Raw genomic sequence first — 16,933 nt, 5'->3', positions numbered from 1 at the left:
ATGACCCATTTAATTTTTTCACATAAATTGTTGGACTTATTAATCTGAGGGAATTGCTTAATGGGTTGAGTTGAAAAATTGGCCTTATTAAATTAAGGGAGTAGCTGATGTGGCAGCACTAGGAATGAGAAAACTGCACTTTATATATATATAAGCTAAAATCAAAATAACAAATTAGGATAAAAATCTTATTTATTTATTATTTCTAATGTCAAACTAAAGCGTGTTTCTTTTTTTTCATTGTTTTTGCAATCCTCTAGCACAATTAGCATCTTCGATATCATTATATTTTGCTATTTGTGTTATGTTTTATAACTAATATTTTAGCTTTTGACTCTACTCTTTTAGAGGTGATATTAGTTACCATTAATTATTTTGTTTTTTTTTTATATGAGTTAAAGTGTTTTTTTTTTACCGCCTCCGGCCTCCATGACCCTCGGCACGGCTCTGATCAGGGACAATATTAAAAGTACGTACGTACGTAATGTTATTTGTTTTTGCTCTTACAGTGCTCGATCCTCAAGTTCATTTTACTTTAATAAATAATCTGAACTCATATATAAGAAAATGAAAGAAAAATAGTCTTAGCCGTTTGTTTTAGTCATCGGTCAAGACCACTTCATCGTCGGTCGAGCTATATTAATCTCCTTTAATTTGTAATAAATTATAAGATTAAAATAGTAATATTAAAGACCACAAGAGTTAACTTAATACAGATTTGATGATTGCGTATAACTTCTGATAAAGACATCTTCTTTTTATTGGGGAATATAATTTACCAAACACTAGAAACTACGATCAGGAAATGAGAATATGACTCATGAAAAAAAACCATAAAATGAATGATAACAAAAGCAGAGAATCAAGAATGTAAAATATATGTCACTCGGATCAATATATATCTCTACTCCATCATCTCCTTCATAACTTCTTTATCTTCTCGGAGAGCTCTTCCAACTTCACTTTCTTACCGTTGAGCTTCTTCTTGATATCTTCAGTGGCGCCAACATCAGGTCGACCGTGAAGTTGCAAGTACTCCGTCCAGAGCTTCCGAATCTCATCTATCATCTCCGTCATCTCACGACCCACCTCTTCAGAACGAGTAGACACACTAGTGTTTCGACATTAGCCATTTTTGCCACAAAGATTTCAAATGAAAAATGAAGAAATTAATGGAATTAATTTATAGATCAACTGCGATATATATTGTAGAAGAGTTTTCTATGAGTTGGAATGTAGAACCTCTTCTAGATATCTCTATTTAAATAGCTGAGAAAAAGGTGAAATTGTTTTGAGTTGCGTACTTAAATCTTCATCTACGCGACTAACACAACAAACTTACTACTTCTCTAGTTCTCTTAAATGTTCGACGTACAAACAAATGAAATAAAATTTTAGTCTTAGCTAGCACCCACTTCATCGGTCAAGACCGTTTCAATGTCATCGTGATTTGTAATAGATAAAACTTGTAGGAATAAACAACATATAGACGCATATTTCCTTTATTTATTCAGCATCTTTAGTATTCACATAACTATTGAAAAAAAAAAAAGATATAGGGATGCTCTGCAACAAAATCATGGATTCAAGAGTTTATTTGAAGGCCCAGCTTCAGTAAGAGCAAAATAGCTTGTAGTTGCAATCTGCAATCATATTATTGAGATGAACCGAAACTAAAATTCTGACCAGCTTTGGACTTAAAAAGTATTATAAATGCTCTATAACTTTGACTAAGAATGCCCGATGCTTCATGCTTAACAATAATAAACAATCTTGAATCCTAAATACAAAGTCACCAGCAGCGGCAAATGTACATAAATTGGAACTGATGAGCTAACCTGTCTGCCAAGAGATGGAACTTTTAGAAGAAACATCTTTATGGCGTGCGTATCTACCAACATCTGTGAAAGACCAAAGAGACGACGGATCATTCATACCCAGATAACAGCTGAAAAAGGACTCGGAAACATAACATGGGAGAAGGATCTCTAGCAGCTACATTTTTTTTTACAGAGCATAAAATGGATTTCGTAGCAAGAAACCATACTAGTAGTTGTTAAGTAAATAAATCAATAATATAACAAAAATTAACATACTAGTTACTTCTACAGTATCAAAAGAAAAAGAGAAAGGTTTGATGGCCAACAATAACTAACTAGAGCCGCCATATTGATGCTACTTGAGTCCAGAGAAGGACATGATGTAGATAAATTATATTAGGTAAGCAGAATTTCCAAATAAAGATATAAATCCTAGGTACGTCACTAGCTGACTACAAAGGGAGAAAATTAGATCCACAAAGGCTAACCTGTTGAGCTCCAGTTTCTGATATATGCTTGCATCTGAAAATATTAGCATAGAACCTTGGTCCAAGGGATAATGCCATCTGCCCAAAAGAATTTCCAAACAATGGGTCAGTATCTATAAAGGTCACCAAGGGTTAATCGGGTCAACCTGTCACTGGCAATAGCTTTAGACCTTGACTGTTCAATTATTTTTTAGAAATGAGTGTTCAATGAGCGAAGTAGCATAAACATCTATATACAAGAAAAACATTAAGAAGTAGGTCAAGGGTCCTAAACTTTTGCAAGGCAGAAATTATGATTACCTTGTCTAGGAAAAACTGGAAGTAAACTGGTTTTAAAAGGTTTCCAAGCACAGGAATGCTACTACTGCTAAGGATTTTATTTATTCCATAGACGTACCTACAAGAACATGAAAATGCATGTTAGGTGTTTAATTTTTTTACGAGCCACAGAAAATGGTTACACCCCAATTAGATCTTACTTAGACTGGTCACCCTCACTCTTAAGAGTGCCCCAGGGGACAAGTAACATGTTTGCCATTTCTGTGTCAAATTTAGTTTCTAGTCCATGAACTAGTGTCACTAATGCTTTCATTATGACGGACGAAAATTCATCCTGCACAACAAAACAATTTAAGAAGAATCCAAATTATGTAACATATCTGGGAAAAATATAAGTCCTTCACGTCAACATACCTGGACCTCTGACATGTCTACACCGTCAGCGAAATGCGGGTCAATAATTGTTGAGACTTCTTCTGCCAGATCACCAGACTGCAAGAAAAAAAAATCATAAACAAAAGAATTCTTGCGAAGTGCCAGTTGTTGTTCTTATCAATTCTTACGGACATCGGCACACATCTTAAACTTTTCAGATAGACGCTGTAGATCGTATCATTGAACAGCAAGGGTAATATGGATTCTATAATAGTTGCAAACCTTTCACAACATTGCTTAAAATGCATTTTAGTAAGGTCACATGACAAAAACATCAAGAAACTATCTTAAAATCAGATAAGAACAATATAATTCAATCCTTAAAAACACCCCGTTTCAAGTAAGGCCTACAGCCAGTTATCACGTAAATACTGGAGGTGTCAAAAGTGAAACAAGCTTACTGTTTTGTGGCAATACTCAGCAGAATTAACTATGTAACATATCATCCTTTCATCTTTGTCCGAGACCTGTATAGTATAAGTAGAAAAAGATAAATCGAATAGCACACATGGGAAACATGAAGCAGGCAGCTAGTCGCAGCACCTTTATCTGTCCGTCCATGCCTGTGGCTGCGGCAACAATACTGTTGCCTCCTTTTCGGAGCTTGAAAAATAGCTTCGTAGCATAGGCCTTCAGAACTTGTTGAAAGACCTGAAAAGAGGAGACCCTTTCAAAAGAATGAACTCAAAAGCTCCATTCATGTAACTATGGGACCGTGTTAGAGCATTTAAAGTGGCCGGCAAATATTATTTAAGTGTATGCCCTTTCCTTGTCGAAATGTAGGCGAAATAAAAAGCTGATTCAACTAACAGTATTTATCCAATTTAAGAAATAAGAAAATCTAATACTCCACGAACAAAGCTGGTTCTTAGACAAATTAAGACATTGCTCGAAATCACAGAACTAGTCTAAATTATATAGAAAACCCAACATTAAGCGAATTAAAAATGCACCTTGAACAAATTGAATAAAGTCTTGACTGTTTGTGACTGCACTACACCGTTTCAAGCTCTTCTCTATAGTGGAAAACAACTGCAAACAAGGAAACAGTAAACTACTTACAACTAAATTTGACTGGTCACTGAAGGTCAGAGATAATGTCATATATATATTTTGTATAAGTATTATCAAGTTCCCATTGGCCAATCTAGTAATATTGATAGTCATTAGGCACAGAAGATAGTGTGCTGAGTAAATCTTGACTCTGATATTCGGTTTCACACAACATGCGAAATCTGGTAGAACTTTTGCCGCTAGTAAAAAAAAAGTATCATCCTGGACATTACCTAACATTTCTATCCAACTCAGAAGCTACTGAAAAGTTGTGGTTCTCTGTTCCAAGTAGAGAGAAAAATGGCAATTGCTCAGTTGCGTCTCTATAAAAATAATGCAACCAACCACCCATGTCAAATTATCATAGTGGACGTAGTGAGTCAATCCACTCATTGACGATCTATATATCTGCTAAAGTAAAGACTATCAGATAACCCTACTTCAAGAATCTCGCCTATGTACTCACCTGTATGCTGCTAGACAGAATATTATTTTGACTTTTCTCCTCAATATCCCATGTTTCCTCCTGACAGAAAGAAAAACAATATTAGGAAACTCGGCAAACCTGAACATATATGGAAACTAGCCTAGGTACTCACCTGAAACGCTTATATACACAGAAATATTAAATTACCTGAACAAGTTTCTCAACATATTTGGTTAAATGAGGCTTGAAGCAACAAGAGATAATTCCACGGAAGTTAAACTGCCAAGTTTCATAGTCTCAGTCTGACAGAAAATAAGGAAGCAATGCAAAAAAAGAAAGAAAAGAAAAAATCCCATCTTCTGTTTGAAATGATATGAAGCCTACTACATAGAACATACATTTTCCCCCAATTCTTGATTAGCAGAAAAAATGATTTCATACTTCATGCGAGTTTCAGATATATTGTGACTATTATTTCCCCCTTTACCAATTTCCTTAATGTCATCTCCATCAATATTACCAAATTTCATTTCAAGTTACATTTCGAGCTCTAGCGTCCTTTTCAGTTCCTGATCATCCAATGACATCAAAATTTAATCGTATCATAACAGGGTAATGTGATGAAAACAAAACAGGATAAAAGAATTTCTAATCATCAGAAATTTCCTCGAGAGGTAATTCAACGCTCTTAAAGTGTACAATTCATCTATTAAATATAATGAAATTTTCATGTTAGGGCAAGCATGCCTGACCAGAAGCAATTTTTCTGCATCTGGCTTCTCTGTGAGGTTGCCCAGAATTGACTCTACTTGCTCCCTGAAAAAACATTAATGGAAAAACCGGAAAGTTAAGAAAGATGCATACTGTTAGATATAGTTAAGGTAATGTTCAGTTCATCAAAAACGAGGAGGCACTACCTTGTTCTCTCGCACAACTGGATGCATAGTCTATAAGGCACATGCCATGAAGCAGGAAAAATCGTCCACTTTTCTTGATTTGTTTGAATTTGACAATTTAGCCAATTGTATATCTTCTTAACTTCATCCAACTTTTTCAATTCTGCCAACAATTAACCACTTAGAAACATAAAAACACACTTTCAGTGCCAGTTATACCTTGGGCATAAAGTCTAACATACCAGCTCCTACATAAATTTGTTCATATGAGGTTAGCTCCCTGCTAAAAAAGTTTTTTACTAACTCATCCCTCACAGATGGCTCCATGGCATCAACAACCAAGCAAGAATCAGATAACTTCTTTCGCAAAAGCTTTTCCTCTGTCTCTGTCCCAGTACCTAAACTGAGATCACAACAGCAGACATTTTAAGAACAAGTAGCTTTTAGGCGTCTAGCAAATAACGGGAGGGAGGTTGAGGATGCGAAACAGGAAAATGAGAGATTATTAAAACAGCTTTTTTTAAATTGTGCTTACTACCAGAAAGAAGCAGAATAGCCTAAATAATAATGAAACGTACTATACTAACAAAAAGAGAGTAGCCAACAAGCTTAAAACCTTAATTTTATATCAAAAGATGCAAAGTTCTTCACAAATCCTCTTGAGGTTTAAGATAAGGAAATTGAGAAAAAGAAGTAGCATCAACAATACAGTGGGCCTCTTTGGCCACCTCTGTCGACTTATTATACTCTATGTATATATATGGTTGAACCACTAAAAAGCAGTACCTGTAAAAATCAGAAAATACATGGGACTTTAAAACTTGCTTTATCTTCTTAAGTTTTTCTCTTAGCTCCGTGATTTTAGGAATATCCATATATGCTTTGAAATGATTACATAATTCGTTTACAGCCTGAAAATTTATTATAGATTCAGAGCTTATGAATATCATCAAAAATGGGAAGATTAATCGGCTAAGAAGTCCACCTAGGTAACCTAGCGTTAGAATCAATTTTTAAAATGACAACGAACTGCATTAAGCTCTCATGGTGAACATAAAAGCTGTAAAAAATAAACTACAAACAACAAACACCAAAGATTGTTGAGTTAAAAAAAGATACCTCCAGCTGTGCAGCTGCCTCCTTGTATTTTATTTTGATGTCATCAACTGAACCTGTTCAATCGCAGAGACTGCATAACATTACAGTGAGTGTCATTAATGAGCATATGAATGGTGTAGTTGGTCTACTTTAACTACATTCATGGCATACATGTGGTTACTACATAAAAATAGAAGGTTAAATACGTAAGCAGCAACATCATGATACGTATTTGATGTTAACTACCTCGGAACCCCTATCTATATTGGGCTTGTTTTGTAATTATGTTCAATACTCTTGGCTATCATTCTGATTTCAGGATACCTTGAGCAGAGTAAATGTTGATAACTTACCTAACGATGCGAGGCGATGAAGGGCAGTGACTGCCGAGGTTATGTTCTTCTTTGCAAAATCTAACTTCTGAATGTCACCGCATATGTCTTGAACCATTGCTTCGGTTTGTTCAGATTGACTTTTATCTCTGGTATCTTATGACAGAGTTCCTGTATTAAAAAGAGTGTAAAAAGCAAATCCTTTGTGAATGAAATAAAAAAAAAGATAGCTTACAATACATATCAGCCAATGTGAACCTAACCTCTGCAGCACCTATAGCATCAGCAAGATCGTCTTTAGCTTTAGTTCCAGAGTTGCTCTGGAGTATCATAGCCAAACCAAGAATCAGTTCCAGAGGCATGAAACAACTTTTTAACATAGAAGCAACAAATTTTATCATAGCCAAACCAAGAATCAGTTCCAGAGGCATAAAACAACTTTTCAACATAGAAGCAACTTTTTTTTTTTCACAGTGCATACAATACAAAATTCTTGACTACTCACAAAAATGTTCCACGCTATGTAAGTTTACAATACAAAGAAACGAACAAATGAACACAAACCTCAGAGTAATCTTCACATAAAATTTTCATAATTTGACCAGTAAGAATAAAACAATATAAAGAGACTTAACCTGTTTCTGAACAGCAGCTAAAATGGTAGCATCAAATCGCCCAATCTCATTATTAATGTTTAGCAAAAAAGGCTGAACGCCAGATAGAGAAGCTTCTGTAAGCAAACGAAAACACAGTTTAAACTTATCAGACAAATCACTACACCTCAATGATTTCGATAACTTCAATTTTGATTTATTATCATGAAAAAATCCAGCCATAATCGAGAATCATGTTCTGCTACTGACTGTTTCAAACTTAACCTCGAAGTAAAAACAAAAAAAATTACATACCTACTGGGAACATCTGGTTGATCAATTTCAAACTACTTGACTTTCCCATTGCTTTTAATTTCGTATGATCGACCAACATCACTCGAAACGGACGACGATCTCCGAAATAAACAAAAAGGGGCAAAAAGGAGCAACGACGCGTCTGCTAAGAATCGAGAAGAGAACCAGGTTTGATCTTCCACTGAATCTCTCAAATCGACGCCGAGAAAAAAAAAAAGCTCCGATCGTTCGTTTTCCCCTCCTCCGCCGAGAAAACTGTATCTTCACTTCGTTCTTTCTTGCGCGTTTGTTTATTAAATACCGGAAATCATCAAAACCGGTTTAGAAACATGAACCGTACCGGTTTGATTTTACCCGTGTAGTCGTATTTGTTGTATCACTGAACGGTGCCGTGTTTGAAATTAAACAGACCCATTATAAATTAAATTCAGTTTTATGGGTCACAATTTTGATGTCAGGCCCAATCAAGTTCATTGGTCATATACTGTTTTTTTTTTTTTTTAAACTAATCAATGATCTATAATTGCTAGAGAAATCACCCACAATAATAATTAACAAAAAACTGTAAGATAAAATGTTCTAAATCATTAGAAGCAAAAGAAAACAAAAAATAGAAACCGCACCGAACTTGTGTAATTGGTATTTTTTTTTATTTTTTTTTGTCATTCATTTGCAAAATGACAAAATGATTGAACGAAATGGTGATCATTCATTTCCCTAGCTAGTTCTAGAAGATAATATTTTTATTTTATGTATAATAAATGTTGTTTTTTTCTAATTTAAAAAAAAACCATCAATTTTGATCATAGGAAACTTAAAATAAAAGTTAAAGAAATGTTATTACTAAATAAAATGTGAAACATATAAAAATTTTGATACAAAACATTAAGTTTCTCTTGCATCTATTATTTATTATAATAGACCTTGCATTGAACATATGTTAAATTGAGATTTGAGGAATTGTCAACAACAAAAACGACAAGATTAGTTTTAACCTCTCCACTATAAAGGTCCAACGTACGTCAAAGATATGGATCAATTGAGAAACCTGGACAAGCCTACCTTATCACCAGTTTCTTTAACATCACGTTCACTCTGCTCCTTGTACTCTCTGAAACTGAACCTTCTATACTTCTTTGGATACCCGAAGTATTCTATCTCGGTTTCAAGATTAGGACATACGAAGAAAGCTATCGACAGTCTCTCCATGTTTACCGGAGAAATCACTCTATGTCTCACGCTCTGGTACACTCCATTACTCAGTGCCTATAGCATATATAAACACCATCAATTAGCATAAATATATAGATTCATTATATATTTTTTCGTCTATCAAAGACCAATATTAGCGTTTGAGTCATAATATTCATTTTTTTTATATTGAGTAGTAATACATATATAAACATAGAAATCAGTAAATCTTTATCTAATATGTGTGAGGGAGTAGAATCCCATGCATAACTTTTTATCCGCAACCACAAAATCTTCTCCCTTGATAATTTTCTAAGATATTTGATTAGGGTTTCCCCTAAATCTATGTTTATGATTCATATAATTAATAGAGAAACCATTCGATAAGAAAGGATCTCGATCTATATAATTACTGAATGTTAGATTCAAAATTTTATTGAGAACTTGATAACAAATATAAAAATTGAGCGGCGCCTAATTAAGCATATGTTTCTTATCAATTTTTGTATTAACATTATCTCTTGTAACGTTTAATCGACAAATATATATATATACTACACCAGAAAACTTGTATTGAAGTTTTAGGGTGTGCCTAAATCCTAAGTCGCTGGATTGCTTTTTAGTCATATATATACGCTTTAGAATCTTAGAACTTAATAACGCTGTTGCAAAGTGAGACAGAGCAATAGCCAAGAATTAACTTTAAAGGAATCGAAACGTTAAAAATCAAATGGTTGAAGTTACCTGAAACATATCCCCAATGTTGACAGTAAGGGCCTCCGAGCAAGGTTTTACGCTGATCCATTGATCATTTTTTTTCAATTCTAGTCCTCCGATTTGATCTTGAAAGAGTATAGTGAGGAAACTTGTATCGGTATGAGGAACCAAACCAAACACTTCAGAACCAAAAACACGAGGATGGTACTTATTGAGCCTTAGAAAACTGTTTTTAAGCTCGTAAATGTTTTCAAAATACTTAGAATTCACGTTCACTTGTTTCCCCAGTACTTCACATATTAATTGTGTCACTCGAGCGATCTCTTGCACATACAAATCAACGGTTGTTCTGTAAAAAAGAAAAAGAGAAAATTAGTAATGTAGCGTTTCTTCAACTCATCTGTGTATATATGATCTTGTATTTATATATATAAAATAATCAAAGTTTCCCCTAATTACATTATACTATTTTTATATTGTGATTCACCTTTTATCAAAAGAAAATTTTCATCCCAAAAAATTTGAAATATTTTCATATACTCAAATTTCACAAAATAAGGTCTAGAAAATGGTTGTTGAAACTGAAGGGGAAGACGAATAATTATGACTAGCTACGAACTTTGACCCGGAACTAATCAAGAGTCAGTTATTATCTTCATTAAATCTAAAGAGAGTTCAAGAATTAGGGTTTCATGAGACAGAACTCAATTAAAAATCTTATAATTACAAAACCTGAAGTTGTTGCGATCATCAGAAAACTTTGTAATCTCTGAAAGAGTGATGTGAAATGCTTCCGAGAATGAGTACTGAGCGGGAGAAGAGGCGTTAGGGTTTCCCCACCGGTAACTATTCTTCGATAAGCCCGAAATACTTTCCCCGACTTTGGAGGAAAAGGGTCGGTCAAAGAGTTTCTTCTCTTCGACCAACATCATCTCAAAGACTTCTTTGGGGATCCCATGGTTCACAATTTGAAAAAAACCCCACTCTTTGGCAGCTGCAACCATTTGTTTCACCACTACAACAAATATGTACATTGTTAGCACGAGAGAAACGCTATAATATGTAATTCATAGCTCTTTTACAAACGCTATGTTAGGCCACTGTTATTGTAGGTACCTCACATATGATAGCGCAGAATTCGTATGCTATGATATATTATTATACCATAGCAGTACAGAAATGCTATGTTATCCCGCTTTTCAAATTTTTAAAGATAATGTTATAAGTCATTATACACGCTATGTTAGGTAATTCTACCATAACACGTTAGTTAAACGGTTTAATTCAGTTTTCGTAAGCAATATCTTTATGCTATAATATATTCTGTTATAGCAGGATTTTAGATGCGATTATAAGTGTTTTGAGAACACTGTTTTCATGTTATTTTGAAATTGATCCGGAACCTGTATTAATATTAAATCCCTAATTCACCATTTCACAATCAAACATAATACATAGTACATAACACAAAGTTTAAAATCCATAAGGAACAAGACAAGTCTGAAGATAAAAAGCAAATCCATAAGATAGATTGTAAGTCTAAAGTAGGAGTCAGTAAACCTCATGGTTAATTTAAGACATGATGATCACTTTGTCCTCTGACTATGCAATGACTGTGCCAAGGGCATCTTCCATCATCTCGATTTCTTCTGATGGCTTCCAAACTGCTGCATCGCTTACCTTGACAATATCTACCCACACTTTAACTGCATTAGAACCCAAACGAAAGTGAACCTTTTGGTTTGGATCGTTTGTTGCCCATCGTCCTTCAGCAACAACCAGCTTCTTTCCGGTAATATCCATCAGTCTGCACTTCTTGACTTCATTGATACGCTGCAATGCCAAATAATATAAGCCAACCAACAATCATGACTTGACAAAAACAACTTCATAACATATCGAAAACATTTACCTGAGATTCCGGTGAATGCGGTAGAGTTTTCTTAGTTGGAGAGCCTGGACCTGTTGCATCCTCAATAGGACATGTTGCTGCAATGGTGCAACAGCTATCACAGCTTATCCGTACAATGGTGCAATAAGAATGATAATAGATGGGGTAAATGAAAAAAACCTTCACCATTCTGCTGTGTATTGCTTTGGTATAAACTCGGGCTTCTTTTTTTCATCAGTGGTGGCAACACCAAGAGCTTCCTTCCCAATCATGTTGCCATTAACATACCACCGGGGCATTATCATAGGCTCGATAACATCACTTGTTCTACAACATACTTACAAGAAATAGAATTCAAAGATATAAGAGAGAAACATAGAATTCAAAGATGTAAGAGAGAAACATAGAATTCAAAGATATAAGAGAGAAAAAATAGTTAAGTTCTACAAGATACTCACTAAAAGCGGCAGAAACATAGAACAACCTCGCCCAAGCCTCCCTACAAAGGGTAAGCAAAAGAAGTAAGAAGACCAGACTGCTTCTTCAAGCTTATAGAGAAGCTCTAGCAGAGGCGTGCTCCACAAATCTCTGGGATATGTTGTAACAAAATAAACATAAGAGTTTTACGTATCTTCTTACAGCTCTTCCCTTTAAACGGGACAACTACTTCTTCAAGCTTATGTTCTCCAGAATCCATCATCATCCCAAATCCAAGCTCTCAAATACGCAGAATTACAGCAGCAAAACGCTGGAACATGAAACACTTATAGTGAGACCAAATCTGAGGATATAAACCAAATTAGTATAACTTGTAATAGCCAATAAGATTTACAATCAACAGATAACCATATCATTACATATGCAGAACTTCAATTCAGGTTTACTAAACTAAAGTATTACGGAAAAAAGAAAAAAAGCAAACCTTGGGATTTATATATGTTACTTAACATCACTACAAGAGTATATATATAACGTAACATCACTACAAGAGAAAACACAATAGAAAGAAGTCATGATGCATTATGATTTACGAGGGATATGACAAGAGATGTTTTATAAATTTTTTTTTAAAAACTAACCTTCTTCTTAGACCCTTTCTTCACAAAAACCATCCAGCATCGGTGATTCATAGACATAGCTTGAAAACCAAATACTTAAATCAGGAGGTTCTAAGAATCAAACAGATTGAACCAAATTAAGTTTGAAACAAATATGCATCAATAGCTGCAGACCTAAAGGTTTAATAAGAGTATAAGGGAAATAATACTTACCTGAAAGGAGTGAATCATAAAGGGGTTTACTTGTCTCTTCTTTGCTCTTTACATCATGAAAAGGATCTCTAATAAGGAAAAAACAAGTATCAGTATGAATAATAGATGGCATCTGCGACTAAGACAAGCCTTGAACATGAAACTGAACATCAAGAACCAGTAGGAGAACAAACAACTAACAACCCACAAATAGATGCTTTATGGTACCTTCACTATTGCCCATCGCTCAATGGAAAAACCTAAAATGGGGTTAAACGTTTAGAGAAAACAACAACAGCCACAATAATATACTAACTAAACCGTTCAAAATACTAACCTGTCTATTGAGTACAAGAAAAAAGAAGCTTCTCTATGCGACAACAACAAATATAAAGGATCACAAAAGAAGAAACCCAACAAAGTTCAGCACTTTCCCCAAAATACCAAAGCAGTAACACTAGTGATAAATCAATTAACATTCAACACAAATGAACCTAAAGAGAATCACAAAAAACGCATAAACTTTGCAACATAAATGAGAATGTGTTGAGTTGTTTCAACCCAAATGAACCTAAAGAATTACAGAACTCACTCATTTTCCTGTTGTTGAGAACCGAGATAGGCTCAACTGTGGAAGAATCTTGGTTAATATCCCAGAGACGGAGGAAATCGCCGGAAGAAGTGAGTAGATCTCCGGATGAAGGACGACGGAGAGAAGAGGACTGAACATTAGCTTTGTAGGAGGATAAAGACGCTGGAACGAGAGATTCGGGAGAGGCTTCACGGTTATGGAATCAGATCGAAAGAGAGGATGTCGAGTTACGGCGGTTTCCGATCGAGATAACAGATCTGTAGTTGAGTTATCTATGGCGAATTGTGTGATCTGAATTCGATTCAATGATGGTGTCTTCTTTGCGAATATAGTGAGAGAAAGTTTCACTATCAGTATTCGTCGGAATTTTTTTTTTTTATTAACAGACGGAGAAAAACTCGATGGAGACGAGAGGCTATGGAGGAGAAGAGTCGTGGAAGGTTTTCTTTCTTTTATTTATTTTCTTTCTCCGTTCAAAGTTTTTTTTTTCCTTGGCACTCAAAACTATTTTTGATGTAAAATCTGAAAATTTTCCCTATATTTTGGCGGAACAAGTGATTTTGTCTTCCCCGCTTACTGATTTTTTGTCATAACATTGTTTTAATGCTATTATAAGTAATCAAAATAAAATATTTATCTTCTATAGCAGTTCAGGAAAATAAGCTATCTTCTACTGCTATCAATGTAGCTTTTTCTTGTAGTGCACACATCTTTTTCGTTTGACCTCCTCGCCACTAATAAGATGGCTTAGATCGATCACAGGAAGCTTTAAGCCCGCGGTTTGGATAGTTGATGTGTTTGTATATATATTATCACTAGTGGATTTCGGAAAGGAGCTTCCGAAAATCGAGCAAAAATTTGTCTGAAAGGGAGGTTGAGAGGCCATGTAGAGCTAGCTCTGGTTAAGAAGAAAATGAAATTTGATGAGAAGTGATTCTTCTCTATACGATTCTTATATTTTGCTTTATGTCCATATAAGAGAGGAAATCCCTTAACCCTCTATTTATAGGTAGAAAATTTCAAGCGTCGCTGTCCAATCTTCTGTAGATGGAAGCAAATTATTAAAGGATCATATACTGTTAGAGAAATGATTGTATAATATTTAGGGTTGATGCCGCACAACAATATGAGTGCTTTAAAGGGAAGAAGTTCGAAATTATTGTTTTAAACTTTTAATGTGTATAAATTTGATATTTCCTCCCTTACAAGATTCTGTTTGTTTGCGTGTATTACGACGATTTCAAAGAAATAAATTTGTTGATCACGTATTAGATAATTACAAATTCTACTATTACGTTAAGTACCTATATTTTTATAAAACAAATAATATATACTTATATGCTACTAGTAAATATGGTGCATTCATTTTGTACATTACATGCCGTTCCAAACAAACAGAATTAAGTGCATAAATCCTCATATTCATTTTCGAAATAATACAAAGGGCCTACGAAGTACGAATATTTCACCAAGAAAAATGAAATGTTTTAGTTATATTTTATATAGGATATACGTAAATTATTAGATGTCGATATATGTCTTGAGAAAGTCCATATGGTGACTCTATGAACGAGACTTGGTCGTGCATTTATGATAATTTCTCAAGGCTATGAAAAACCACGTGTTTATGTCTCTATTTTTCATTCTTCCAGTAAAGAAAGATATTTTTTAAGATAAAAAAAAAAAAAAAAAAAAAAAAAAAAAAAAAAAACAACAGAAAATATTCCGAGAAAAACTTTTGAAACAACACGATATACAACACACAAAAAAATCTTTTAAATGGCTATCATCTATCCAAGTCTTGCCGTATCTTTTCGCCTGTTGTCACTCATGTCGACAAGTCTTTTGCTTGAAATTTAGGTGACTCTTCTTGCACTTTTAATTAGCCACCTCCTTTGAGATTTATATACATTTTTTATCTTTTGTCGTATCTTTAATAAGCTCACCAAACTGAAGAAAGATAAATTTAAAAAGTCAGATGTACTATACTAGCATCCAAGGCTTTCGATTACTCAATTAGTCAATTTGCGGCGGTTTGCTTGCCAAAATAGTTGAACACTTGAACTAGCCAAAAAGAATTTTCTAGTGGTGAGCAAAAAAGCCAAACCATACCAAACCAAAAAATCTAATTGGTTAAAAAAATAATTTTTTTCAATAATTTCTAACTTTAAATTTAATTAAGGTTTTCGGTTTAAGAAACTAGAAGATTATATTATTTACATTATGTTTGACTTATTAGTTGATATATATTTTCATCTATCTATCAAACATAAAAAAAATTCTGTAAACAACTTAGAAAACTTTAAAATAATGTAAACAACTTAGAAAATCTTTTTACGAATTCAGATGTCCAAGGTGTTTTAGAGATGTTACACGAGATTACCCCTTTAATTTCGGATGCTATGAACAGAGATCTAATTCGGGATATTTCTGATGCGGAAGTTTGGAAAGCCCTGTTTCCTATGCATCCGGAGAAAACTCCAGGACCCGACGGCATGACGTTTTTGTTTTTTCAACGATTTTGGTCCTTCTTAAAAGGGGATTTAGTGGCTCTGGTTAGAGAATTTTTCCGATCAGGTAGTTTTGATCCACGTTTAAATGAGACGAATATTTGTTTTATTCCTAAAGTTGATCGGCCACAGCGGATGGCGGAGTTTAGGCCGATAAGCCTTTGTAATGTGAGCTATAAAATTATTTCTAAGGTTCTGTGCTTCGGTTTAAACGGTTCCCCCCATCCCTGGTTTCCGAAACTCAGTCGGCTTTTGTTTCGGGTTGCTTAATTACAGATAATATTTTGGTTGCGCAGGAAATGTTTCATGGATTAAATACTAATCGAAGGTGTGAGTCGGAGTTTCTGGCCTTCAAAACGGACATGAGTAAGGCTTATGATCGTGTGGAATGGGATTTTTTAGAAGTGGTTATGGTTAAGCTAGGGTTTGATAGGAAATGGATTTCCTGGATCATGTGGTGTGTATCCTCGGTGTCATATCAAGTTCTTCTCAATGGTCAATCCCGGGGTTTTATTAAACCACAGAGAGGTCTGCGTCAGGGGGATCCGTTGTCACCGTATTTGTTTATACTTTGCACGGAGGTTCTGATAGCGAATATTAAAAAGGCAGAACGGGAGAAGAAACTAACGGGTATCTCAATCGCTCGCGATAGTCCTACCATTTCACATTTGTTGTTTGCTGATGACAGTCTGTGAGGCGACTGAATGTCAGACGGTCATGGAAATTATCAGAAATTATGGTAAAGCCTCAGAGCAAAAGGTTAATTTAGAGAAATCTTCTATAATGTTTGGTAAGAAGGTTCCTTCTGAGATAAGGGATCAGTTGAAGTCAGTTATTGGTATTTCTAAAGAGGGAGGTATGGGCTATTTCCACATTTTGGTGGAAATCCAATGATAGGGCTCGTGGCCTACATTGGATGGCCTGGGATAAATTATGTAAGGATAAGTGTGAAGGGGACCTAGGTTTCAGAGCCCTGGAACAATTTAATGATGCTATGTTAGCGAAACAGTATTGGCGGTTAATCCAACATCCGACGTCTTTAATGG

At 34.7% G+C, this 16,933-nt stretch overlaps 2 protein-coding genes and 1 pseudogene across 52 annotated transcripts; all 3 read right to left on the bottom strand.

Annotated features, from left to right (window-relative positions):
- Positions 1 to 1,486: 1,486 nt before the first annotated feature.
- Positions 1,487 to 8,011, bottom strand: LOC104742617 (vacuolar protein sorting-associated protein 53 A-like; annotated as a pseudogene). The gene is made up of 21 exons (XR_015579658.1): positions 7,737 to 8,011; positions 7,464 to 7,558; positions 7,092 to 7,148; positions 6,850 to 6,999; positions 6,518 to 6,587; positions 6,185 to 6,309; positions 5,641 to 5,801; positions 5,420 to 5,561; positions 5,255 to 5,318; positions 4,901 to 5,071; positions 4,710 to 4,781; positions 4,542 to 4,601; positions 3,976 to 4,054; positions 3,566 to 3,673; positions 3,424 to 3,489; positions 3,002 to 3,079; positions 2,788 to 2,921; positions 2,609 to 2,705; positions 2,309 to 2,386; positions 1,839 to 1,901; positions 1,487 to 1,643 (listed from the first exon to the last, which is right to left on the bottom strand). The product of XR_015579658.1 is annotated as a vacuolar protein sorting-associated protein 53 A-like (transcript).
- A 547-nt stretch (positions 8,012 to 8,558) lies between these two features.
- On the bottom strand, positions 8,559 to 10,653 carry LOC104744037 (gibberellin 2-beta-dioxygenase 7-like). Its single transcript, XM_019235603.2, has 3 exons — positions 10,377 to 10,653; positions 9,672 to 9,993; positions 8,559 to 9,002 (listed from the first exon to the last, which is right to left on the bottom strand). The coding sequence occupies exons 1-3, from the start codon at positions 10,646 to 10,648 to the stop codon at positions 8,772 to 8,774; spliced, it is 825 nt and encodes a 274-aa protein (XP_019091148.2). The 5' UTR covers positions 10,649 to 10,653; the 3' UTR covers positions 8,559 to 8,771.
- Positions 10,654 to 11,052: 399 nt separating this feature from the next.
- LOC104742616 (uncharacterized) lies at positions 11,053 to 13,913 on the bottom strand. Of its 50 annotated transcripts, XM_087483620.1 has the most exons (10): positions 13,378 to 13,885; positions 13,014 to 13,045; positions 12,807 to 12,874; positions 12,615 to 12,704; positions 12,458 to 12,517; positions 12,175 to 12,283; positions 11,994 to 12,034; positions 11,716 to 11,872; positions 11,557 to 11,633; positions 11,053 to 11,477 (listed from the first exon to the last, which is right to left on the bottom strand). In XM_087483620.1, the coding sequence occupies exons 8-10, from the start codon at positions 11,768 to 11,770 to the stop codon at positions 11,247 to 11,249; spliced, it is 363 nt and encodes a 120-aa protein (XP_087339746.1). In that variant the 5' UTR covers positions 11,771 to 11,872; positions 11,994 to 12,034; positions 12,175 to 12,283; positions 12,458 to 12,517; positions 12,615 to 12,704; positions 12,807 to 12,874; positions 13,014 to 13,045; positions 13,378 to 13,885; the 3' UTR covers positions 11,053 to 11,246. The 50 variants fall into 50 exon arrangements, with proteins under 50 accessions (XP_087339746.1, XP_087339749.1, XP_087339739.1 ...); XM_087483623.1 differs by lacking the exon at positions 12,458 to 12,517 and having other exon boundaries at positions 11,716 to 11,862; positions 12,615 to 12,673; positions 13,378 to 13,892; XM_087483613.1 differs by having other exon boundaries at positions 11,994 to 12,283.
- Between the last annotated feature and the right edge of the window lie 3,020 nt (positions 13,914 to 16,933).

This window comes from Camelina sativa, chromosome 14 (assembly GCF_030686135.1).
Source record: "Camelina sativa cultivar CO46 ecotype springtype chromosome 14, ASM3068613v1".
NCBI classification, from domain to species: Eukaryota; Viridiplantae; Streptophyta; class Magnoliopsida; order Brassicales; family Brassicaceae; genus Camelina; species Camelina sativa.
The sequence above is the reverse complement of the archived record's forward strand: the minus strand, read 5'-3'. Positions and strand labels throughout refer to the sequence as shown.